This window comes from Melopsittacus undulatus, chromosome 3, assembly GCF_012275295.1.
Source record: "Melopsittacus undulatus isolate bMelUnd1 chromosome 3, bMelUnd1.mat.Z, whole genome shotgun sequence".
NCBI lineage: Eukaryota > Metazoa > Chordata > Aves > Psittaciformes > Psittaculidae > Melopsittacus > Melopsittacus undulatus.
The window spans coordinates 116538568-116563732 of NC_047529.1; the positions used below are offsets into that span (position 1 = coordinate 116538568).

General features: G+C 44.9%; 2 protein-coding genes across 6 annotated transcripts in view; one reads left to right on the forward strand and one right to left on the reverse strand.

The window, feature by feature from the left end:
* Positions 1-22216, forward strand: part of RD3 (RD3 regulator of GUCY2D) — a 50737-nt gene extending 28521 nt beyond the window's left edge. For 4 of the 5 annotated variants that reach the window (XM_031044462.2, XM_034060288.1, XM_031044464.2 and 1 more), the window contains exons 2-3: positions 327-636; positions 7936-15026. In XM_031044462.2, coding sequence (XP_030900322.1) covers positions 341-636; positions 7936-8233 — 594 coding nt within the window. In that variant the 5' untranslated portion in view covers positions 327-340 and the 3' untranslated portion in view covers positions 8234-15026. Of the gene's footprint in view, positions 1-326; positions 637-7935; positions 15027-21394 lie in introns of those variants that run through there. The other variant, XM_034060289.1, reaches the window with a different exon arrangement.
* Positions 18035-24304, reverse strand: LOC115945620 (ADP-ribosylation factor-like protein 6-interacting protein 4). The gene is made up of 7 exons (XM_034060793.1): positions 23986-24304; positions 23503-23574; positions 23141-23272; positions 21279-21331; positions 20610-20693; positions 20283-20375; positions 18035-18599 (listed from the first exon to the last, which is right to left on the reverse strand). Exons 1-7 carry the CDS (start codon positions 24302-24304, stop codon positions 18549-18551), a joined length of 804 nt encoding a protein of 267 aa, XP_033916684.1. The 3' UTR covers positions 18035-18548.
* Between the last annotated feature and the right edge of the window lie 861 nt (positions 24305-25165).

A 25165-nucleotide genomic window follows, 5' to 3' on the forward strand; every position in this document is an offset into this window, starting at 1 on the left:
AGAATGCTTCCCATCCTGACCTGGAGGGAGCAAGGTATCCTTATTCCTTAACTCCAGACACAGAACTGTGACTGTCACTTCAATGATGGGCAGTGCAAGGGAACTGCCTCTTCCTTTGCCTCACCCTCTGCACACGTTGGCCACTTCGGGTGAGATTTCTCAAGGTGCTCAGCACCCATTAGTCCTAACTGGCTAATCCAGTAGCAGTTATAGGTAAACAACAGACTTGGGGGGACATGAGGGGAGGATATTCTGAGCTGAGGTTGGTGGATGATGGCACTGTTCCTTCTCTTTCTTTCCCTCCCCTCAATCCCCTCCCCATGCAGACACACAGAGCACTATGTCACTGGCCTCCTGGTTCCGGTGGAATGAGCCCCCAAGCCGCATTTCCCAGAGGAGCCCCACAGAAATGGTGGTGGAGACGCTCATGATGGAGCTGAGCTGGCAGACCAAGCAGGCAGAGAAGCAGCAGCGAGAGCGAGAGAATGAGTATCGCAAGATCAAGACTGGGGTGGACTACGGCTGGCTGGTCAGCTATCCAAAGCAGAGCTATGATATCAGCCCAGGAGAGCGCCTGCAGCTGGAGGATATGTGTACCAAAATCCACCCTTCCTACTGTGGGCCTGTCATACTCAGGTACAGTAAGAGATGTGCTCATACAGACCTTTCCTTTCCCTGCTCTTCTCTTTCTGATATGTGAGCAGGAAGGGAGAGTGGTTTGAAGCAACAGAACCAAAACTTGGCATCTCGTAAGTCATGCTGGGACAGGGTCTCTGTGGAAGAAGAGAAATCGAATGTTTTAAGATAGTTTAATGTGGTATCATTTCCTCCGTAAAGTTACTAAGTGCCATTCCCCCTGAGATTGGCTTGAGTACTTTATGCTCCTGAGCAGCCAGAGAAGCTTTGTCTTGCTGATGAACAGTTACCATTCCAGCATTGTGATGGCTTCTGCTTCGGTCTTTAGAATCCATACAATAACTGAGGTTTAAAGGGACTTCTGGAGATACATGCTTCAATCTCCTACTCAAAGTAGGGCCAACTTCAAAGTGAGATCAGGTTACTCAGGGCCTTGTGTTGTCTATTGTTGAATATCTTCAAGGGTGGAGATTCCACAGCCTCTGAATAACCTGCTTTGGTGTTTATCCACTCTCACTGGAGCCTTCCTTCATTGGTTTAAGCTGTCCAGCAGGTCTATTGAGGCATTTGTCCCCAGTGTCCAGACTAGCCAAAAGGTGCTATTGTGTTTTTTAGCCTGCGAGCTGGGTATTCCCAGAGAAAGGAGGGATTGTATGCTTCTCCCTCCCTCCACATCCTTCATGTGGAGTAGGAGGCAGGTGGGACATGCTGTTGGCTGGAACAGCTAGGTAGTACTTCTGTGCTGTACCTACAGATACAGCCTCTTGGTCTCGCTGTGGAGCCTTTCAAGTGCTAGATCTAGGTTTGCTGCTGGCCAGCTGAGTAACCTTCAGTGAAAATGTCTTCAGAAATAGATCTAAGCCTGCTCCAGCACCCAAGCTGGGGGAAAGGAGGTGACTCTCTTCCTCTGGGGGGGGTGTTCCAGGTTAAATCTTCTCACTGAACACAGCGCAGTCCACCTTAGCCAAAGCCAAGATGTGAAATGGGCCTGTATAATCCACTTCCCCTCTTCCAGTGTATTCTTCAGCCGGGATTAGAAACAGAACAGTCCTGGCAGGCCACATACAAAGGGATTCCCAGCACCCTGCAGCCACTCACTGCATGTGATGGCATCTGTTTTTCTCTTGAAGAAATGAATCTACAGCTCCTGAATTACAGCTGGAAGAGGGCTGGAAAGAGCTGGTCCTTTGTCTTACCTCTCTAGCCCTCATGTGTCCTGGAGCTGAACCTTGGAGGCAAGCTGGCACATGGCTTTGGCTCTTGCAGAGGCTCTCATTGTGACAGAATCAGAAATCTGGGCTCATTGAGTGGCCAGGTTCTCTTCCCAGTGGGAGTTTGCTGCAAACAGCACCTGCCTTACATTTGTCTAGCTCCAAGCTATGCTGTAAACAAGCCACTTTAAAGCCCTTGGGGTTCAGAGTTATTTTCACCCTCCCCAGGGCCACAGAAGCAAGGGCTATCTGGAAAACAGGTTATTTCCATGAGAGCAGGCTTCAGCTGCTGGAGCTGGGAGGCTTCATCAGCTCCTTCAGAAAAGACTATTAAGCTGAGCCATCTACAGCTTGCTCCTGCTTTGTTCATGCAAAGATGTGTGTTTTCAGTGCTGCTTCTAGTGCTTGTTCAGGATTCAGCGTGCTGCTGGTGGTAGAGAAACATACTCAGCAACATTGGTGGGCTCTGTGTGGGCATGATTGAAAAAGGATAAACCCATCCTCCTAAAATCCTCTTAGAAATTGCTATTATAGGCTATCATAAGTGGTATTACAGTATGAGTCAAGAAGTGGCATGGTTTTGTTTGTCCCATACTATGGTTAGCAGAGCCACATTAAATAAATGAGACTTGCATAATGTTTGTTGGTTCAGTTCCCTGATTGAGAAGGGAATGTCATAGCCACAATAACAGCAGAACTGGGTTGGGTCAAAGGTCTGTTTGATCTGATGTGCAGCCTGTTTGTGAGATAGTGCCAGTAGCATCAGCATAAGGAAAAGAGAAAAGAACAGAGCAAGCAAATACAACAGTGTGGACAATTACAGTATCTTGTATATAGGCTCTAACTTACTGTGCCTTGGAGACTTTTGGAGCCAGAAGTGGCCCTTCTGTCCATAATTGCCCTCTGTGGCTTTTTCTTTCAGTAGTTTGCTTAGGTCGTGGGGTTTTGCTTCTCTTGGTTCTGAACACATGTAAATGTTAGCATTTGTGGCACCCCGAGGCACAGTTCTACATCTGAACTAGGGCTCTATTGGAGAAAACTGTATTTTGCTTATCTTAAACTAGTATGGACTAACTGTATTTGATAAACCCTTTCTCTTGTGTTGGAAATGTGAGCAGTTGACCCTTCTTCTTTTCTACCTTCTCAGCCAGAGCCCTGTGGTTCAGAAATCTTCATTACTGTTATAGAAACAACTAAAAAGGATGGGGCTTGCCATGCTAGGAGCTGAAAATGCACAGCAGAAAGAAGGAGCACACAATCTAACTAAAAGGCAGCCAGAACAGGATAAACTCTCCTCTCAGACAGTGAGATAACATGGAGATTTTCATAACTTCCCAAAACTGCCCAGAGCAGTATAATAGGAGTTCAGCTGAAATGGTCACAGTTGCAGTGTAGTACTTTAATCACCAGATTATTGCACTGCTGCTGTTTCGTCTTGAATCCTCTGTGACTTTCTAATACATAGCAACTATAACAAAAATCTTTCACTTAAAGATCTACAAGTTTACATTTGGGAAGTCAAATGCAGAGCATGTACTTTACTGAAGCCCTTGGTTCTGGCTGAAATACTAAGCTGCATCCTTCTCCTTCCAGCTTGGACATCTTAAGAGGTGAAGTCCTTTCCGATGTACTCAACAAGCATGTACTAGAATCACACAAATGGCATGCACCTTGTAAGGATACAGAGCTTGTTTCATTTGTGTCACACAAAGTCTCCTTTGGGAGATTCAGAGCTCAGAGTCAAAACCAGAACAAAACATTTTGGTCTGAGTTGTCAGAGATGTGACTTTATTCTCCAAAGGTCTTCTGAATGCTTACCCCAATCGTCCTTTTCTGTGGCTACAGTCACATCTGCTGAGAAGCAGAGTTTCTCCAAGTTTATTGCTTTAGATGTGGACAAGGCTGGAAAGGAGCACTTCTGAAATGGGAGGGATTTTCCTTCAGATCCAGTTTGCCTGGGTTTGTATTTCAGGTCAATAGGAACTTTTCTTTGAGTCACTTGGAATTCTGGAAGGGTTCAAGTGCACTGCAAATACCATCAGCTACCTGCAGACTCTGATTCACCTCATACAAATGAAGCTATTGCATTCAGGTGTAACTTAGCTTTAGGTCACAGACTAGACCTGGAGCCATTTGAAACCTGCCATGGCTAAACTGAACAAGTAACTAGCACCTTGCTAATACAGAGTGCTAGGGTTTTGCTATCCTTACTCAGCTTAAGCTCTCATCAGAGCTGTTTTGTTTCTTTCAGTTTCAGCAAAAGTGAAACAGTAAAAGCCTAATATGGAAATGTAAACCTGCATTTTGGTGATCTGAGATGTTATTAACAGTGCAGGCCAAGGACTATAATTTCCTAAGGCCTGTGTATAGCTGAAGTGGACTTCCTATGCTTGAATGTAAGACAAATGCCTAAAACCAGACATAGATTTATTCACTATCATGAGCTTAAGTTTGAGGTGATATGAGTTAGGGAATGCCATGGTCCTTTGGGAGTCAAGTAGCTCTGCATAGCTTTACAATATAGCCAGAATCCCTGCTCAAAATATAGGTTTGGGAGTCAGCAGCTGATTATTAGCACTAAGCAGCCCATGTTTCCTTTGAGTGACTAAATGTACTTAGAGCTCCCAGTTCAGACAGACACTCAGGAGTACACTGAACCATAAGCACACTGTTTAAGTCCATGGACTTCCATTGGATTTAAGAGGTCTTTAAAGTTCAGGCTGTACTTAGGAAACCTGCTGAACTGGGGACCTACAGAATAACATGAGCAGGTGACAGTGCTTTACAAAAGCAGTGCCAGTATGAGCCAAGTGCTGTCAGATTCCTCAGTTCTACTGGCTGTATAAGGAGATGGAAGCTCACAATGTAAAGAACAAATTTGTTTGTGATTAGAACACAGCCTGGAGTGGGGAATGTGCTCATCCCTCTGTGTGTGGGGGTATACATGCTCTCCAGGCTGCTTTGCTGGTTCAAGGTCAGTTTTGTTGATGGTCATGTCTAAGACTGTGAGACTTGCATAATGTATTAGAGATTGGCTACCAGTAGTATCATCACTTGTTTCACAGATAAGATAGGTCTACTTTTCTAATGAATAAGGAAACCATGTTGAGGGATTTCTGGATGTGGATGTGCAGTTGCCTAGTCTGGAACTATTCCATGCAGAAGTGTAAGAGTGTTAACATGTGCTAGAAGCAGATTGCTTGATCATCCAGTATATCAACTGATTTTTGTGGGTAACTGGGAAAGATGGCTTCAATGCTGTGTAGGTGGCTACAGCAAGCTATCTATTTCCTGACACACAGACTGGTTTAGCTAGACCTCACTCCCTCATAACCTGTCCATCTTTTCTGCTGAGAGATAACTGTGGCATGCACACCTGTTGGACTTAATGCAGGGGCTGCTCCTTACACAAACATGCTGGCACTGAAGTTAGGTGGGCATTAATAAAGGGGTGAAGTTAGTTCATCCTGTTGGGAGGGAGGAAAGGATCTCCTTTCCCTTCTCTATCTGATTGAGTGTGGCTTTTCCTTGGGTGACTGGCAGACAGTCTGTTGGATCACCTTCTCTTTGTCTCTTAGACCTGCTCAAATCCATCTGAAGTAGTTCTTGTGTTGGTCCTGAAAAGCCAGAGTTAAATCTTAACAGCAAAACCAATTCTTGTTGCCCTACCTAAGGAGAATGCAAACAGGCAGAGAGCTACAAAGGTGGAAAGCTGATTTTAGAGAACTATTTCAGCTAGCTTGATTGGGAGTATTATTAGCAACACAGGGTATTAGTATTAGAGCTCTGTGCTCAGGGGATAAATTTGCCATCATACCACCCATTTTCCCTCTTGTTCCCAGAGCCACTGCGTGGTCCAGTAATAGCCTGACACATGGTGCTACCTGCTCTGGAGCCACAGTCCAGCAGCACGTCACACAGCTTCTAAAACTGGAGGCAGTGATGAGGCCTCTTGGGTGCACAATTGCCAATGCAAAGGATGTACTGATAGATATAGATACAACGTGACAGCAGCTCTCTTTAAAATACACATGAAGATATAATAATGGAATGACTCATTCAGTTCACCTCTGCAGGAAAAACCCTTTGAAGGTGCTTTTCTCTGTAGAATTATAATGCTGTGAAGACCTGGGTTTCAATGGACTCATCTGTCTGTGCTTCTGTATAGAATAAAGGGAGAAGTGTATTTATTGTGGAAACTGTATTTTTGTCTCTTTGAAAACACAACTGAAGTGCCTCCTCAGAAAGCAGAAAGGATGTTTGCCCTGTATAGCAAATCCTTCTTAGTGCTGTAACACTCAGCAAGACTGAGTCTCTTGCTCTTAGTGGCTCTGCACAACTCACTTTGGCAGTGTTGTGTAAGTACTTCCATATCAGTGTGAACTACAGTGCCTCAGGGGCTGTTTGCACTCTAATGTTCCACAATTAGGGTTGGTTTTTTTCTGGAGGAGGTGGGTTAGGAATTCAGCAACTGAAATGGTTAAGGAACATCTCGGTGACTTCGGTGGGATATGTGTCAAACTCCTCTAGCTTGACCCTGCAAGGGCCTGAAGCTTCTGCTGGAACAGATTTCCATCAGCATGCAATAGTGGTATCCCCACTGCTGTACACATAGCTGCCAACACGTGCTGTGAGAGAAGCACACTGAAACACCTGGGATGCAGCATGATGTTAAGATATATGTCCAATACTAGGCCTCCACAGGAAGAGTCAAAGGGCATAAATGTACAAAGAGGCTTTTTGGTTTATCTCTGGTTTTCTTTTGTCCTTATTATCTTGGGTACCCTTTGATACACCATTAAGCAGTGCAGTTCCATAATGCACTAAACTCCTTGTTACGTTCCTAATGCTTTTAAAGAAACCAATAGGCAAGATCTTGTTCTATGAGCTTCTGCTGTATTAGGCTTATTTAAATGCAATCCTACTGTTCTTCGTCCTCATTCAGTTCTGTTGGAGAAAAGATACCAAAATGCTTACAGACCATTTAGTTTCTATTAAGTACAAATAACTATATTTTAGCAAACTATTATTTCAGCTCTGTGTCTACTTGTAGATAAAATTTTTACGTTAAGAGCTGATTCTTTACTACAGGAGTAGCCATATTACCATCTGTCATACATGCATACTACTATGGAACAACTAGGATATCTATATGCCCAATGTGTGAGTGCTAGGGTTGGATCCCACACTCTCCAGGCTGAGGACCTCATTACCCAACAAGGTGTCAGAAATGGTATGTTCTCCTCTTGGCCCAGCCAGCAACCCACTCAGTGACTTCAAGAACACTATCCTGCTCTGCATCTCCCCTTCCTCACCTGCAAAATAAACAGTGGGAATGCTTCATTTCCCTGGCATTAAGCTAGCTTAATAAACAACAAACATTTTGAGCTCTTTCCTAAGAAAGCACTGGAGTAATTCACACTTGTCTACGTAGGTACAGCATCATGCTGCCAGTCAAGCTGAGCTGGTCCATTCTCTTGCAGAAACGCTTAGGAAGACAACATGTCACTTCACTGAATACTGGGAGACAACCAAACATATAACAAAGAAGAGATTTACAGGAATTTTATATGTCTCATGGCCACTGGGGAATGAGAATTGGAAACAAGGGAAGTCTAGTGCGACTTTCCCTGGTTTATCCCAGCTTCTGGTAAGCAGCAGTTCAGGGATGACTTGAGCAAGGATCTGCATTTGGATAATCACGTTTAATCAGTAGTAATGGGGACATTTTCCACAAACTTGCTTAATCATTTTGTTTCTTAAGCTCTTGATAGCACTGATTTCTGATTTAATAGGTGTTGTGTGAAAAGAGCACTTCCTTCTGTTTCGCACTTGCCTCCTTCTAGCTTTGTTTGCTACTCCCTATTATTTCTCGTACTTATGAGAAACAGTGATTCATTGCTTCCTTACATTCTCTGTGATTTTAGAAACCTTGAGCAGATCTTCATGGCCCCTCCCTGCTGTTCCCTTCAGTTCCAGGGAGTCCCATTCTGCAGGAGAGTGCAAGTTCCAAGCCTAGTACAGTGACTTGGCAGCAATGTGTCATTTGCTGGTTTTAATCAAAGCTGTGCCTTGACTGTGCTTGCAGATTCCGGCAACTCATTGCTGAATATGAACCAGAAGTGCAGGAAGTATCCCGGCTCTTCCGCTCTGCCCTGCAGGAAGCTGCTGAGAAGATCAAAGAAGAGGAAGAGGCCAAGAAGCTTGCCAGGCAATGGAACACAAAGAACAAAACCAGCCTCTCCTTAACAACATTCAAATCCCGGTCCAGGATTTCCCCGTTCATCAGTGACATCAAGACCATCTCTGAGGATGTGGAACGGGGCACCCAGCCCACCAGGAGGGTTTGGAGCATGCCAGAGTTTCGGAATGCCAAGGATTACTGACTCTATGTTGAATAAGGTTTTTAGATCCTTCACAATCCCAGTTAACTCTTTTCTAGCTCTACTCTTTGTTCCTTCTCCCTGCCTGTCTCTTCTCTTGGAAGCTGTGTCCATAGTAACTGCTGCTGATGCCCGCGGTGTGTGACACAATTCATGACCAAACATGCTAGCCTTTCCTTTAATTTAGTAGCTAATCAGTAACCTTAAGGGCAAGGCTCACTGACTATCCTCTTTTTATGGCTGCTTTCTTGTGGAAAATGAATTCTTTTGCGATGTCTGTCTTCTCCCTTTCCCCCCTAGCTTGGATGTAGTTATCTAGAAAAGGTTTTGGCACAAGCTAGTGAGAGCTGCTGGCTGGACCAATCTTGCTGAAAGCAAGACAGCCACTTACATGAGTAAGGCTTGCAGGATCAGGCCTGTGAGTTAAAGCTACTATCTGATTTGGAACTGAACTTCCTTTTCCAACTAATAACCTTCCCCAGTGCTACAGGAAACTTCACAGGTAACCTCAGCACTGCTCTTGATCAGCTTTTTGCTGACAACTCACAATCCAACCTGAGTAGAAACAGACCCCAAGCTTTTTGAGATGAAAGACCAATATTATTCCACAGCAATGAGTTTATGCATGCTCAGGTTTCTTGGGTATTTTCTCTTTTGTGCAGGCAGAACCCCCTGAACCTCACACCTGCAGAGTAGATAGAAAGGTAGCAACCTGCTGTGTAGATATACAGGCGGATACATCAGCGCTGGGTCAGATGCTGTTCTTGGTCCTCAGTGTTCTGTGTTGCTGAGGTAAGTGCTCCACGCCACATCCCAGTAATAAGGCAGTGGGCTGAAATTAATGTTTATGTCTAAGCCTCAAAGAGTACTAAAGTGTAGCATCCATGTACAGAGGCTCTTTGTACAGCTGAAATAGTTGAGATCATTTTAACAACCTCCTGCTGTGAGTGACTGAAGGGCTCTGGTAGATGAAGGTTTGTTCTGTTTTCCCTCACGGGTGCTCAGAAGAGAGCTTTTCAGTATCAGAGGCTGTTGGCCAGAGGGTTGATACTATTACAAAGGAACCTAGAAAAGAGAGGATCCCATCAATGCAGGTCAGTATCTCGCAGGTAGTGCCAGCAGGATGGTGCCAGACTCTTTTTAGTGTCCAGCAACAGGACAAGGAGCAATGGCCATAAACTGAACCACAACAAGCATCACCTCAATACGAGAACTTCTTTACGTGAGGGTGGCAGAGCACTGGCACAGGCTGCCCAGGGGGGCTGTGGAGTCTCCCTCTCTGGAGCCATCCCAAACCTGCCTGGACACGTTCCTGTGTGCCCTGCTCTGGGTGGCCTTACTTTGGCAGGGGTTGGACTGGATGAGCTCCAGAGGGCCCTTCGAACACCCACCATTCTGGGAAGCTTTAGTGTGAATGGAGTAGCCTGTAGGCCAGTGTGGTTCTGCTGGGACCTTGCAGAAACAGGAAAACTCAGCTGAAGAAAAGCTACTAGGGCCCTAATTCAGCATGTGTAGGGAGAGCTCTCACCAACAAAGGAAAGAGAATAGGACACAGTGAAAGTCCTGGGTCCTATGGAGAAGCCAAGGGCTGGGATGCTTCATGGTGACAGTGGGAGATGGGGAAGGAAGATAGGGATTTCCCTGTGTGACAGGCTTTTGGAGAATCATTCCAGTGGGGTAGAGCCTCCTGGAGGATCTTGGAGCTTTCTTGTTCTTTTGTCTGTTTCCAGCTCTGTTCCCTGGGGATCTTTGCAGGAGTGTGTGGGTATTACAGCCAAGATAAAACCCTCTGAAGCTGTGCCAACTCTGGGAAGAATTCCAGTACTAGAAATGTGCAGTTTCCTCCAGAGATGGGGAGGGCAGCATAAAAACCAAGATTGAGATCAAACCCTTAAGCAATCTCTAGGACTGTGGGATTCTGGCTCTTCCTCTCTCCCCTCAGGGACATCTAAAATTGAAGACAAGGATTTCTTACTAGCACCAGGCTGTAGTTTCTAGTCCCTTGGTAAAACACAGCTGTCAGCAACCCTCCTGGGGACAGAAAGCAGAAGCTCACTTTAAATCAAAACCTCAGGGCTTCCAAATACAGCATCCAGTTTGGGATGGGCTATTTCACCTCTAGGTTGGTGAGGGAGAGTTTAAAGCCTTCTGACAATCAGCTTGGTGGTTTTCAGCTGTATGTCCTTGTGAAGTAATGTGGTTGTGTGTTATGAAGTAAAAACAAAGGCCTGACATAGCATAGCCTTAGTTGTCTAAAAGATAGGGGATCTCTAGCAAGAGATTGCCACAATTTGCATAAGAATTCTTATTTGGGAAAAAGTTAGTAATATATATATATACATATACACACACACATATATACATACATATATATGTGTACATATATTTGCAGACCACTGGTGTGGTACCAAAGGCTGAAATAATGAGTTTCATGCTACAGCTCTGTAGTAATTTTATTTGCACTCGCTTTTGACACCTTCAGTATTGATGCAATATTTGATGGACTGCTGGGAGAGACAGGACATTCTGACACAGAGCTCTTTGCTACAGCACAGTGTCTGTAACCTGCTCACTCTTTAAGGAAAATCAGGAGTAACTGACTTCCTTTCACCAATGTACAAAGCCAAGGAAAATCATTGGAAGCGTGTTCACACTATCACAGCAGCCTGTGATCATACTGTGTCCTTCTTAACCACCTCCAGCTAGCAGGTACCATTGTCCTTTAACAGCCAGCAAAGGGAGACAACTGTGACCTTTGGTCAAAGCCATGGATGTGAGAGGCCAGGCTGCAGCAGTGCAGTTCTGCCTCAACTTACCTATCATTTCTATTTCCTCAATAAAATGTAATCCAAGCTTGTAAACAGCATCATTCTCCCTGTACCTCTCTTCTGCAAGTTCCACTGGGCTCACAGTAACATCTGATGATAAAGGGATGTTCAGATACCAAACTATGAGGTTTCTGTTCTCGCTATGTGCTATCTAGTACTCTTAAAAGTATAGAAGTAGTGCTGTGTTTGCCTGTAAGCACACTGCTTGGAGACTGAGCAACCTTCTGTACTGCATGTGCACCAGGAGGTGTGAAGCAGAGCCGGGGAGGGGGTGAGGATGCACGACTACTGCAGTGGGCTTATGGTGCTCCTTCTTCTTCCAAATGCTGTAGACTGAACCGTAGATGATCCTTTGGTCACAGCAGGCAGCAACAGCTATCAACTCCTGTTTCACTTGTCTTTGTGTGGCTAAATTAGCATTTTAGTTCAAACAGGAGCATGCAGCTCCTGACTGTCCCCACATACTGTGCTATGGTCCGTGGCACTGAGCAGGCACAGCAGGAAAACAAGATTGCTTTTGGATGAAGCTAACCCATATGATCCATAGCAGCTGACTCACAAGCCACAGAGTTGGACTAATGCTGGTCTGAAAGAAACCCTCATGAAACGTGTAGTGTCCTCACTGACAACTGTCCAGCTCCTCCTGGGCTGCACTACTTGCTAGTGCAGGAAAAGAAACCTACAGCCCAAAACATTTGAGACTGATGAGACTCTCTGATCAGTTCTGAGCCCCTCCTGAGGGCGAGTCCAGCATCTTAATTCTTTAAAAAGAATAAAGAAGTGAAACAGCAGCACAACATCACATAACAAGTGAACTGAACAAGAATGATTGTTGGAATAAGAGGATCTTAAGGTCCTTTCCAACCCTACCTATTCTATGATTCCAAATCCTGTCTGTTCTCTCAAAACTGAGTAAGGATTTCAGAATCAGCCTAACTGCTGAAGCATTAACACTATTCAAAGGACATTGTTAGACCTAGGAAAAAAAGCCATCCTAGACTTACTACACATTCTAACAAGTAATGGCAACAAGTCTATAGCAGCTGAGCTGCAGTGCTCAGCTTCAAGGGGCTAAGGCTCCTCGGAATCACTACTCACCTGAGAGAGGCTGCACCCCTGCTTCTGTGGCTTCTATGGACAAGCCTGACCCAGAGGCTGTGACAAAGGTGTGAAGGAGGTGAGGTTCCTCACCCATATCACATGTAGTTCAGAGAGCTGTGATGCCATGGAGAACTGGAGTGCCACAAGCAATACCTGCCTGCTGAGATTGCACTGTTTATACATTTCATCATGGAACCTCAGAGAATTAAAGCAAAGCTGTGGAACAGAAACCATGTTTTCGGACTTGTTTTTAATTAAGAATTTGCAATATAATCTGTCCACATCTAGCCCAACACAACTGCACTGTGCACATAGCAAAGGAGGAAAGGAAGAACAGTAATGGCAGTTGAACGAAACAAAAAGCTTCATCCTCTCTCTACAGGCTATAGATGCAGCCACTCACCTTCTGTCTTGCTGCCTCTGCCAACAGATCCCAAGATTTAAGGTGAGAAATAATCAGGATTAAACAACGGCAAAGGTCTGAAATTCTCTGAAGCTAAGTTGCAACCTTGCATCAGTCTTCACCAACATGCTTCCAAGCACATCTTACATTAACCCCTATTACCATGAAATGAGAAGCTCTAAGTGACTTTTGAGCCACTCCTGTTGATTCTGTACCTGATGCTGGGTATTAGAACACCTTAATACTAGCAACGGCCCCAGGTGGCTCCCTGCTAAGCATCAAACATGCAAAGCACACATATGCTAAACAAAAGGAAGTGCTTTCTCCCCACATAAAGTATTGCTGGAGTAATGGATTGCATTGCTCAGCACATTGTGCAGGTCAGACAGATGAGAGGTTTGGAAAGAAGACTGTTGAGTTCAGAGGGTTAGTAAACCACAGTGGTCAGGATGCAACCTACAGCACAGGAGTAAACCACTCCTTGCAGAAGCTGTGGACAACCAAATCTCTGTGTTGTTGCTTACACTACTTCCCAAAACTTTGCTGCAGGCCTGTCCCAGCAGGAAAACCATAGATGGCTAAGCCTTGACTTGATGGCTATTCTGATACTCCTGCTGCCCCTCCCTGATAAAGGAACACTGCATTTTAGTTTAGCCCAAAAAGCATCCTGAGAAGCACTGGAGTGCATGAGTCAAAGCCTGCAATAAAGGAAAGGTTATTAGGCTTGTGGAGGGCAGAGACATCATGATCTTGGCACCTGCCTTTCCCTGATACTGCCGCCTATGCTATGGGCTGTCAGCACAAGGGACCTCCTGTTCCCTGTGTGTCTTGTCCCCAGACAAGCCATGTTTCAAGCTGGCTCACATCAGAAAGATCCCGTACTGCCTTGAGAGCTGGGTCTTGGGCCCACATCTCCCAGTGACTACCATGTATTTCCTGTGCAGTTGGCACACAAAGATACTCTCAAACTAAGGGAAAAATCTTAGCAGGATGAGATCTTAATAAGCATGATAGAAAGATGAGGAAAAGGGCTACAAGAAGCACAGTGCATTATGTGGTGACTTGGGGTTATCTGTGTATACTGTACCCTTCATGAACTCTCAGGATCTTGGCTAGATAACCAGGTTATAGCATCTCACCTCTGTATTTTAGTCACTTTTGTATCACCAAAGCAATCCAGTCTGACCCAGTACTTGAAATCACAGGGCAGCATTAATAAATGTTCCCCATAAAAAACACATAATTAGATCTTTGCAGGCTAATTATAGGTTTCAGAATAAGAAAGTGCAAAGCCAGTGTCCAAAGGTTAAAAAGAACTCAATTTCCATGACTGTCCAGCTGGACAGCAATGCCTCCTGCCGGCAGAATCCCCAGCATCCATAAGCCAGGGAGCAGCTTTCTAACAAATACAGATTCCTCACTGATGCTCCCTTTCTCTCACATCACTGTCACTCAAGGAGCAGCTCCTGTGTGGAGAGCCAGCTGAACACAGCTTAAACATTGTGCCTCTGTGGTCAGTGGTCACTCATCAGACTGGATATTAATGATGTTCTTCACACTGCTTGGAAAGGCTTGAAACACACTTCCCTCAGAAAACCCTGGGTGTTTCATACTCCTCAGGAACCACAATGTAAGACTGAAATTGAACAGGCAGGAAAAAAATACCTGTTGTCACCGGGCAAATGAACCATCATCTCCACACTGGCTAGTGATTGTGGTGATCCGTTTTGTCCAGAGGCAGAACTAGACGGCTGCCAATGACTATTGCCAATGATTTTAAGAAGCAGCTCTTTGAAAGCTCATCACCTTATAGCTTCAAATACAAGCAAGTTGCAGACTGGAGGACTTTATGCTCAGGACCTCGTATCCTTCAGAAGAACCCACTACCACTTAAACCCAGCCATTCCATGGAGTGCCCAAATGACACTGGAACTCCCACCCTTGATTGCTGAGCAAGAACAACGTTGGAAACTTGTCCCTAAATACACACAGCACAGACCAGGAGTACCCGTGCATTTAACGTGTCCTACAAAGCGGCTGAGCTCCATCCAGTGGTCAAGGCCCACACCCGCACCTCAACAGGACAGGTCCAGCAGGTGAAACCCAGGGCAAGTTCCTTCAGCCTCTCTGACCTCTGCTTTTCCCCTGAATCAAGAGCTCACTCAGTTCTCCCCGCTGCAGAGGACTGGGAAGCTCACATATTCCTGCAGCGTGAAAGATCCAAGGACATCAAATGTGCAACAGCAGAACGCTCTTGAACAGGGATTAAAATCACAGGCCCTGCTCAGCACTGCGGGTTCAGCATCTTGGCTCAGAGGAGGCAAGTACTTCCAAAGCATTTATGCTTATGTTCCCATCTTGATCTCTTGTACATTTCTGCACAGGCAAAGGAGTCAAGTTCAGGCAAATCATGAAGGAAATGAGTAATAAAGAACTGCCCGTGAGAATTGGCTGAATCATGTAATTACTTGCATCAATCATTCCTTCACGTTTGGGGTTTTTGCCTGTTTTCCCTGCATACGAAAAGAAACTTCTCTAATTGTGCTCCATCCTCTTCTGGTAACTTTCAGGTACCACTTGTATCAACTGCAGAGAAAGTCCCTTTCCTGCTTCATGACCCTTACTAGTTCCAGGAGGTCCAAATAAGCAATCCCTATCATGGGACCAATGAAAACCACAGTCCTTTATGCTACATTTCTGCCTGCCTAACTACAGCACACAAGTGAGAGACAGGACTAGCGTGGTAGCAAGGGCCTAAAGAGCAACTGGCACAAATCCTAAGGGATCATGTCTTACCAATTCTGCTGCTGGTCACACAAATGGGGTGGAATACTTGGAAAGAATGGTGCCATGAACGATGGGCATGGGAGCAGCAGCTCAGAGAGCTTATCCCTGCCTCCTTCCCACCCCAGAGACTCCTGTTTCTGGAATTTCTGTCGTTAAAAGAAGATGAGTTCTGTTTGATTCCCCAAATGGTGCAGGGACACAGAAAGTGGGTGTGATAGGGAAGGCTGTCACACACACGCACAAAAGTGGGTTTCACACCTGAAAGCCTTCTACTCTAGCATTTTAACAAGAACCTCAACTTGTCCAGCCAGGTAGGCTTCTGCAGCCCCTTCCTTATCACCTGCCCCTTGCCCCACTCCATGTCAGAACAGCAGCAGACTCCCTCCATCCCTACCTCAACCTTTTCTATTATTCCAGCTTTCATCTTCCCCCACAATATGCACTATTCAGAGACCTGAGAGCAAGGTTCTCCATCAGCCATTTGCATATCAGCCTGACATCCCACGCTGCTTCACAGCTCCCTCATGTAACCTTCCCCATCTGTATTTCATCACGTTCCTCTCCACCTCTCCCCTTACTGTCACAATCTTCATGTCTGGTTCAGTCTTTGGTTCAGCTGCCACAAGAGTAATCTGAAGAACTATTAGGAAGCTACACCTTAGCAAAAAGGTGAACAAAATGAACTTCTTTCTGGCATGGACAATTATTCTGGCTCTATGGGCCTGTGCTCACTATAGGGAGACTGGAATCTGTTGGCCAGCTCCAAACAGCAGCCTCAAAGAAAGATAGTCAGTCCCAAGAAGATGTACGTGATCTCAGTGCTTGGGAAAGAGGGAGAGCGAAGGATGCAACATGAACTCTTCAACAACCTGAGAATCTATGTGGAGATGGGTAGGAAAGAAAAGGTTTATAAAGGCAGCAGCTGCTGGGAAGCTCCAGACAGTGCTTGGAACTGACTGGGCAGGAGAGAATAAAACCTAACCACTGCCACAGAGCTTAAGCAGCTTGGCTTTCTCAAAGAAATGGTAGCTCAGAAGTAAATACACAGAAATATGTTAAAGCATCAAAGCACATCCAACATGTCAAAACTGAACAGGAAAACATGAAAAGATGAGTCTGTCCTGAAACAAAAAAAAGCTTTCTGTTTGCCTCTTTAAAGAAAAAGTGGTCTGACTCATTTTTGTCCAGAGTTCACAATGACCGAAACCCTCAAAGAGGAACAGACCACATTGTATTACTAAAGGTTCTTCACCTTTTCCATACTAGAATGGAACAGTGAGTTTGTACCACCTTAACTGATCTCAAATAGGACAGCAAGAACCAGATTACTCTAAGTCTGGACCTTCCAGCCAATGCCATCCTTTACAAGTGCAATCTCAGTTTCCCATTCCTATTTATTTTCCACCTTTCAAATGTCTACTCCCCCCCCTCGCCTCCAATTTTCTGGAAAGGATACTATCCTTACACAAAGTACAGCCTAAGGAATGGCAAGGATGTTAGTGTTTTGTAAGAGCGCGTTTGGGATTAACCTTGTAAAGAGAAATCCAGAGATAAAAGCTGCTTATCTGGGAAAGATGCTTTGGCATTTCCAGCTAGAAGATACCAAAGCAGCATAAATCAAAGCATAATCCCCATGAAAAAAAGAAGGAAGAGGGTTGGGTTTTTCTTTGTTTTTTCCCCTACTGACATTTCAGAACAGTGCTTCCAAAACAGCTTCCAACACCAGGTTACAAGTCAAGGACAGTCTAATTCTTACCTTGTTTTCATGGTTTATGTTGATAAAACTTGGTTTTCTGGATCAGGGCCTTAGTCTCCAAAGAGCTGTATCTCTGCAACAGTTGCACAAAAGTACCCCTAAACAACCAAACCAAACCCAAGGAGAAGAGAGGACTCCAGCAGCCTCAGGTTTCATACACCAAAACAGTCCTAAAGTGATCCCTTGAGGAATGGTACAAATCTTCAGGATTTACTTAAAACACCAGGGCAGACACAAAGTTTTCCATTGGTTTGCTCTTTAATGAACTCCCACACTGACCACTGCACACCTGATGTTTCTGGTGAAGTCAACCACCCCAGCTCTTTTTATCAAGCATTCCTAAATCATGGTTCCTGAGGAGCACTTGCTACCCAATGGATTCAAGTGGAATTCCCACCTCAGGGTTACGTACACAGGGGCCTGCTGGGTGATCAAAAGTCACGAGCCTGGAAGTGAGCAAGCACTGAGCAAACTATCACACACACAGAGGTTATGGTGGGGTCCAGCTGCATATCAAGACCTGGCTTATCTCCCAGCATATACCAGGAGTGTCACAGTCACTGCCTGCTTTGGCATCATTCCTACAGCTCTTTCTCTTCCCATTAGGCTAAGACACATGGATGTGTGTCTTGCTGCACTTCAGATGGAGGAAGATGTGATACACAGCTCATGGGATCAGAAAAGAAGGCTAGAATTCCAGAGGTTTTATGCAACTCCAGATGTGGGGGGTAAACTAACTATTGTGAGCTGCCTTTGAACAGCTGATCCAGATAAGACAGAGGCCTTTCCTGCTTCTATTTCACAGTAAAAATCATTCAGCTATCATTACTGCTCTATTTTACTGTTACACTTTGTAGTGAGAGAGAGCAAGAACCAGTCCAGAGAAAGATCCTCGCTCAGATTCTGAATGAAAACAATCTGTCAGTGAATGAACTGCCAAAAACTCATTTATGTAAAAACATGTTCTATTTACAAAGGTCAATTTGCTCTTTAGGACAAGTAAAAGCACCACTGGAAAACACAAACATACAGAAATGCTTCAGCTTTCAGACATTTACTAACACTCTGCTTTGCTTAAACTACTAGAAACATGGAGATACTTGAAATTAAGAGTATGCTCTGCATGCAGTTAGGATAGAAATTACATTACTAGATTTCAGTGTGTCATTTATCATCAATGCCACACTCTTAGGCTCTTCTAAAACACCACAGCCTAGCTATTACCTTAGGATCTCAAAAGGAGGACATGGATCTTCATTAGCAAGTTATCAGTTACTCTTCTTTTTGCCATTAAACAAAGGACATCCTGATTGTCTTCTCAGCAGGAAAGTCCACTCTTGCCAAACTTGATGTCCTTTTCCCTGAGTTTCCCTTTAGTGTTTCGCTAGGCATGAAGACCGTTGGCTTGGTATAGTTACAAGTCCTGGCTCAGCACTCTTCCCATTACAAGGCAGAGTTCAGGAATTCAAGGAGTTGTGCACGGTTCCGGTCCCTCTGTAGAGTACAAAGCAGAAGCAGTGGTTTAACAGACCTGTACCCAGTGGAGCAAGGCAGCATAATGCTGCTTGCTGTGGGGCTTTCGCATCTCAGGCAGCACAACCCTGCTTTCTATGGGGCCTTCTCATCTCAAACAGCACAACTCTACATAGTATGGGGCTTTCACCTCTCAGCACACTGCACAGCAGGTGCTACCACATTCACAGAGCTGGGTATGAGTAGCTATCAATTTACTGTGCGTGCCTGGAGAAGTGCAAAGCAGTGGATGCTCAAGAGAGATGCTACAGGAGACAAGCTGTCACTGTCACTATTTCATGATACATTTTCTAACTGTCTCCCACTGGAGGGCCCACTGGGTTGTCATCATGTAGCTCACAGCTTGCTCAGGAGGGAGCTTGCAAGCAGAACCGATGCAATTCTCTGGTGTCTACAGCAATGTTCACTGTACACACAGCAGGTCTTGTGCTTTGGGACATACTTGCTGTTTCCTATGCATAAACAGCAGCTTGCAGCATAAAAGAAATGGAACCATGAATTAAGGATCTTTCTTTATATAACAGATGGCCCAAACAGTCAAAACACTTGTTTCCAGTGGTTTTAGGCACAATTTACAAAACTATTATTGAATCTCAAAATACAGTGAAGAATGGATGTTGCTCAGTTCAGCATGTTCATGGCCACGGGCACCAAACAAAAAAGGACCAACACCAAATATCTGATATCAAATACTGTAAGAAGCAGGTTACTAGGATAAAGCTGGCAAGCATTCAGCATCATTTAACACAAACTTCAGTGCCACAGAAGAAAGATAATGGGGTTTTGACCAAATTTAACTTGGAATACTCAGGTCTGCTTTGATAGCTACAGAAAATGCTCCATCACTGGCAGTGTTCAAGGCCAGGTTGGATGGAACTTGTTTGAGCAACTTGCTCTAGTGGAAGGTGTCCCTGCCCGTGGCAGGGGTTTGGAGCTGGATGATCTCAAGGTCCTTTCCAACCCAAACCAGTTTGGGATACTATGAATCAGAACTTGCCAAAACGGATATCTCAGCAAAATAACACTTTTAACACATACTGACTAGTACCTAAACCCCACTGCAGATCATGCTAAGGCGTGGAAACTGATGAAGAGAGCAAGCACATTATGTAGGTGCTGAGTCCAAACACCTCAATAGCACAAAGTTATATTCACTATATCTGTTTTCTGGAGTACTTCAGCAAAATCATCTGACTGCTCTGAGACAATGCATGAGCACGTGGTCCTAACACTACTGTTGTCTAATTCCTCTCTGAATAATGGCTAATCTCCCATGCGTTAGAAAAACACGGTCAAGCAGCAATTACCACCACAAAGGACTGGATGAAGATGAGGAAAATGAAAACCAGTGTAAATTAAATCAACAGAGAAAGCCACAAATCAGCTAAACATTACAGACTGCAATTCTAACAACTTGCACAAGCATCCTTTGGTTTATCTACTCATGCCTTGGTATTCCATAACACAAAACCTGCCAAAAGAACAAATTAGAATTCCTCAGATGGCATCATAGCCACATTAAGAGTTACACACAGTTTACAACTCGTAGCTAAGAGCTATGCTTCAACAAAAGACTAGTATTAGAAAGCTATTAAAAGATACAGTATTTTCCCTTAGGGATTTATAGACTATTTTAGCTCTTACCTCTAGATCCTTCTTAGTCTTCTTTATTCTCATTTTAATTTTCTTTCCAGTTATCATGCTGTAGTTTTCATTCTTCTTTTTGTTTTTAAAGAACTACAATGAGATCACACATAAAAAGACCTAAGCTTTGTTTTAGTCTGTAATGTTGCAAATCTCAAACAAAGTTACAGACAAGATTCTTTTACACTTCCTCACTGTCCCAAACAACAGAGAGAGGTTTCTATCTGTCAGTGACAAGACTGGTGGTGTTATAAAGATTTTTATGACAGGACAGATTAAGTGTTTAGATGAGAAATGTAAGGGGACTTCAGACTCACATGAGCCTACCTTGGAAAGCTGGACTGGTCCTGTTTTCTCCTTCTTCTTCTTCTTTTCTTTCTTTTTCTTCATTTTGCTATCTTTTTTCCTTTTCTGCAAGTATGAGACATATACTCTTTTGCTGACAGACTTACAAGGGCAATAAAAAAGGATATCCACAAGTAGCTCTCAACACCCCAGCTAGTCAAGACAGCCACTACTGCTTGCCCTTTTCACTGCTGAACAGCTACTAGCTGAAGTATGCAGAAAGTATGAAGCAGTGTTAGCAACAGTCAGGATCTTGAGAGTTTGATCCCATGTTCTGTCTCTTTCAATTCAATCCAAATACACAAAATCACTGACCAGAAGGCCCTAATAAAATGAAAAATCCCAGCAGCAAGAATCTACTACTCTCTCACTGACTATAGATTGTTTCTTCTGACAAATTCTATAATGTTATCAAGATTCCCCACTCCTCTTGTCTTCAGAGACTACTCTAAACTCTAGCTGCACCAGCAATGATTGGCAAAAGAACCTTTATATTATTTCTCCCTTAGTACACAGTCAAATATATGCAAACCTATCAGTTTACCTCCTGGAACCCTAAAAATGATGGCTCAGATTTACATAGCCACTGGTTACCAAAAAGTGAACTATCTTCTGTTTGTTAATGACTTATTTCTCTTTGACAACGTTTACCTTTTTGTTGTGCTTTTCTTTTTTCTTTTTCTTTGATTTAGACTTAGGAGAATCTAAAATTAAACCAAAGAAACCCTGTAAGTTTAGCATTCTGAAAAAGGCATTTTGTTTTACAGATAAAGCATACAGAGATGCAAAACCCAAGAAGGAAATACTCTGAGTCAGATAGATACATATATATATTAACACCGGTTGAAACTAACCCTGGGAAAAGCAAGACATCAACTTACTGCCACTTACTGGTCTAACATGGAAACTGAAAACACCTTATTTACTCTGTGATTACTTGTACCACTGATTACATCAATAGAGACAATACTTCTCTCTCCTCCTCTGCAGCTGGGCTCAACAGATTGCAAATATCTGATTTCCTACAGGCAGGGATCCTGACTTTCAAAGGAGGCAACAAAAAGAACTGTTGGGGCTGACAAACCACTGAAAAGATTATCACTGTTCAAGGCAAACAAAGAACTTTTTGTACTTACTCAACTCACCTTCCAGCTTCAAGGGGTCTGGTACATTCTGCAAAGCAGAAACTCACAAGTTCTGTAAGCTAGTAACAGTTTTTACACTGTGACTCCTATGTGAGGAAGTTGATCTTGAAGCACCTGCTTTGACTACAGCACTGTAAACCTACAGAGAGTGTGAAACAGCTTCCTAGTCTCCCAACAGACTGCCTCTGTGCTAGCAGCTCTGCAGTGTCTTTACAACAAATTCCAAACAGAAGAGAACATCATAGGAATACACCAGAGCACAGCCAGACTCAAAAATCAGGAAAGCCTAAGGTAAGCCTGCCCAAGCAATCTTCTAATGATAAATGCAGCACAAGCATATCAGAAGAAACAATTATTAAGGTAATTCTATCTCCATGTCTCTTGGTAACAATGGACTTGACAATGTGCCCCCATGGGATGGATGGCACACCTGGCCAGAGGGCTTTTATAGATGTTTGCCAACATCAAGAAAGGGCTTCAAGAACACTGGGTTTCCTTCCAGGCTCTGAATCAAGCCACCGAAGCAGGAGAACAAGTACTATTTCCATGAAGATGTAAATCTGCTTCAAGAGAAGCAGAACTAAGATTTTGTTGTATCACAAATGTGAGGTCCTGCCAAGCTGATGTTAGCCTGTCCATCAGGAGAACTCTAGCTCAGACGGAGTTCTTCCCACTCACAGTAAAAAGGATAAAACACTTTTCAGTGTTTAACCTGACAAATTTTACACAGAAATGGCAATTTGGACACTTTACCTGCAGGGATACCAAGTGTCTTGAGGCAGAGCATCAAAGCAATGCAGTCCTGATACAGTCAGTAACATGGCACAAGATACAGCCATAGAAAAAACCTGCACTTGCTCCCAGACAGTATCTACCCTGGGTTCTCTAAGTAAGCAGCAGCTAAGTGTGGAAAGTCTTAATCCCGCATGTGTGTTCCCACTGAACTTGGTCACCGGTATTAAACTGGTATTAAACCTCAAAGTGAAACACTTTAAATGTTAAGACCAAAGTAAGACTACAGCAAAACCCTCAATTCTGGTTCAGCCAGATGGGTGAAGCAGGAGAAGATCTGGGTTTTGAAAGTGTAACAAACACAGTTTAAACCTATAGGACACACTGTTACAAGGGAACACTTCTGGGAATGACAGTTTCTACTCTGAAGTGAACACAACAACATTGCAGAGAATGTGTAAAGAGGTACCTTAACACAGCAATAGGGTTATGAGAGAAGCCCCCTGAACACACAGTACTGGTATTCCACATTGGTGTTTTGTGGTGCTTTAGCCACACTTGAAATAAGCTTTTAAACGTTTCCAGGTGTGCTATGAACACTGGTGCACATGGTGTGTACACATGGAGCTAGCTTACCTCTGCTACTTGAAGATGACCTCGATGATGAGCGTGATGAGGAGGAAGAAGTGGATGTAGTGCTAGAAGCCGATGTGGATGAAATGGACGATGATCTGCTTCTACTGCGCTTTCGTTTCCTTTTCTCTTTTCCTTAGATAACAGAAGGCAACAGTGACAAGCATGCCAGTAACTATGGTCTGCAACAGCGACTCTCCACAGAACTTAAACACAATGAGCCTGTTTCAACGCGTTTGCTCCCCTCTTCCAGTGTGACATGGTCTATCACCTTATCAGCAAGTGACAATGTTCAGCATCAAACACAGTGACTGACACAAGGGTTAACACATGTAACAGCACGGAAACTGACCAGCAATGCCTACCTCGGCCTTTCAGCCCTTCTTCCGACGTTGCACGGCGTGCTCTACTCTTCTCATCCTCCCTGTCATCCATACCTAGTGACACACCAAACACCATCACCAAACACCATCACCAAACACCATCACTGCCACAGGATCCGGGGTGGGGGGAGCGCAGTGTGGACACTGCCCCCACCGCCCCCGCGGCCTCCACGCCACGTCCGGGCTCCCATCCCGTCCCGCAGGAACCGGAGCCAAGCCAGGTCAGTGCCATCGATGTCAGTGCAGGGACAACCCCGCAGCTCCCGCGGTCGCTGTTACCGGTGCCGAGCAGGGTCCCACCGAGCAGGAGGAACCCGAGGGCCCACGTCCCGTCCGCCCCTCAGGTAGGGCCGCACCTGGGGCACACCGGCTCCCACCTGCTCCCCTGGCCGAGCCCGGGGGGGGGCTCACAGGGCGTCCGTGTCCGGTTCACCCCGGGACAGAGCCGGCTGCCGCCGCACTCACCGAGCGGCCCGGGCCCCGCTGCCGCCCCGGAAGCGCTGTCTCTGCCCGGCGCCGCTTCCTGCCCGTGCGGGCGGTGGGCCTGGGCCTGCGGGCCGGTTCCTGCCCCGGCCTCGGTGCTCCTGCCCGCGGCCTTGCCCGCTGGTCGGCCCCGGGGCTGCGGCCCGGCCCGGCCCGGCCTCCTCCCGGGGTGTGAGGCCGAGCGCAGTACACCCGAGCGGGTGTTGGATGGCAGCCGGCCCGCCCTGCCCGGCCAGCACCGCCCCTGCTCCCTGCCCCGCGGCTGGCACGAACCCAGACCCGCTCCCAGCATCAATAACATCCCCTTTAGATCCCAGGGAGCCTCATGGAGCTGATGGAGCTTAGCTTAGGATGTACTGAATGTCTGTGTGATGCTTTATGGTGTTCAGGTGTGAACCACAATCCCTGTGAAGTACATGGGTTCCTAATCCAAAGCAGTGTCCACTGATTGTAAACAAATATCCAGTATTCCACATCCTAAAAAGTGTGCTTACATCCAACCAAAAGCATGGGGACAAGGGACATGAGATGGCAAGAGTGTGATACTAGTCCATACTAACTGCCTTCTGTTGTCTGGTTTAAGTGATAACATTCTTCATCCATTTGGTGCTTTTCACTTATGAGGTTTGTGTTTAGAGCCCTGGGTAAAGGTTGCACTTGATAATCAAGGTCAACACTGTGATTCTCTCCTATGAGAAGGAATATATGCCCCAAGCACTCCAGCAGGATGGTAAAACCCTTTATTCTTACGGTAGTTTATGTGCACAGTGATGACATCTGGCTAGAAAAACACCTGGATTGTAGCAAGAGATTCAAACAACTACAAAGTGTCCATAAAGACATTAGAAACACCCTGTGTGTGATGCGGAAATACCTGGTGCTCTTTGGGTCACTTACCTGGTACAATAGGATTGGGAAGTTTGTTGGTGTTTTTCATGCGACATCAAAACCCTTCCCGACAGTTCATGTCACACAACATTGGTTTCCTTGTTAGCAATGGGATGAAATTTAAACTTTGGTTTACAAGTAGTAAAAAACAACCCAAAACCACTGAAAATTTTAACATAAATCTCTCAATTGTTGTAATACAAAGAACAGATTTGAAGAAGGCTGGCTTTAAAAAGCCCATTTCCTCAGCTAACTGTATAAAACAGGCAGTGTT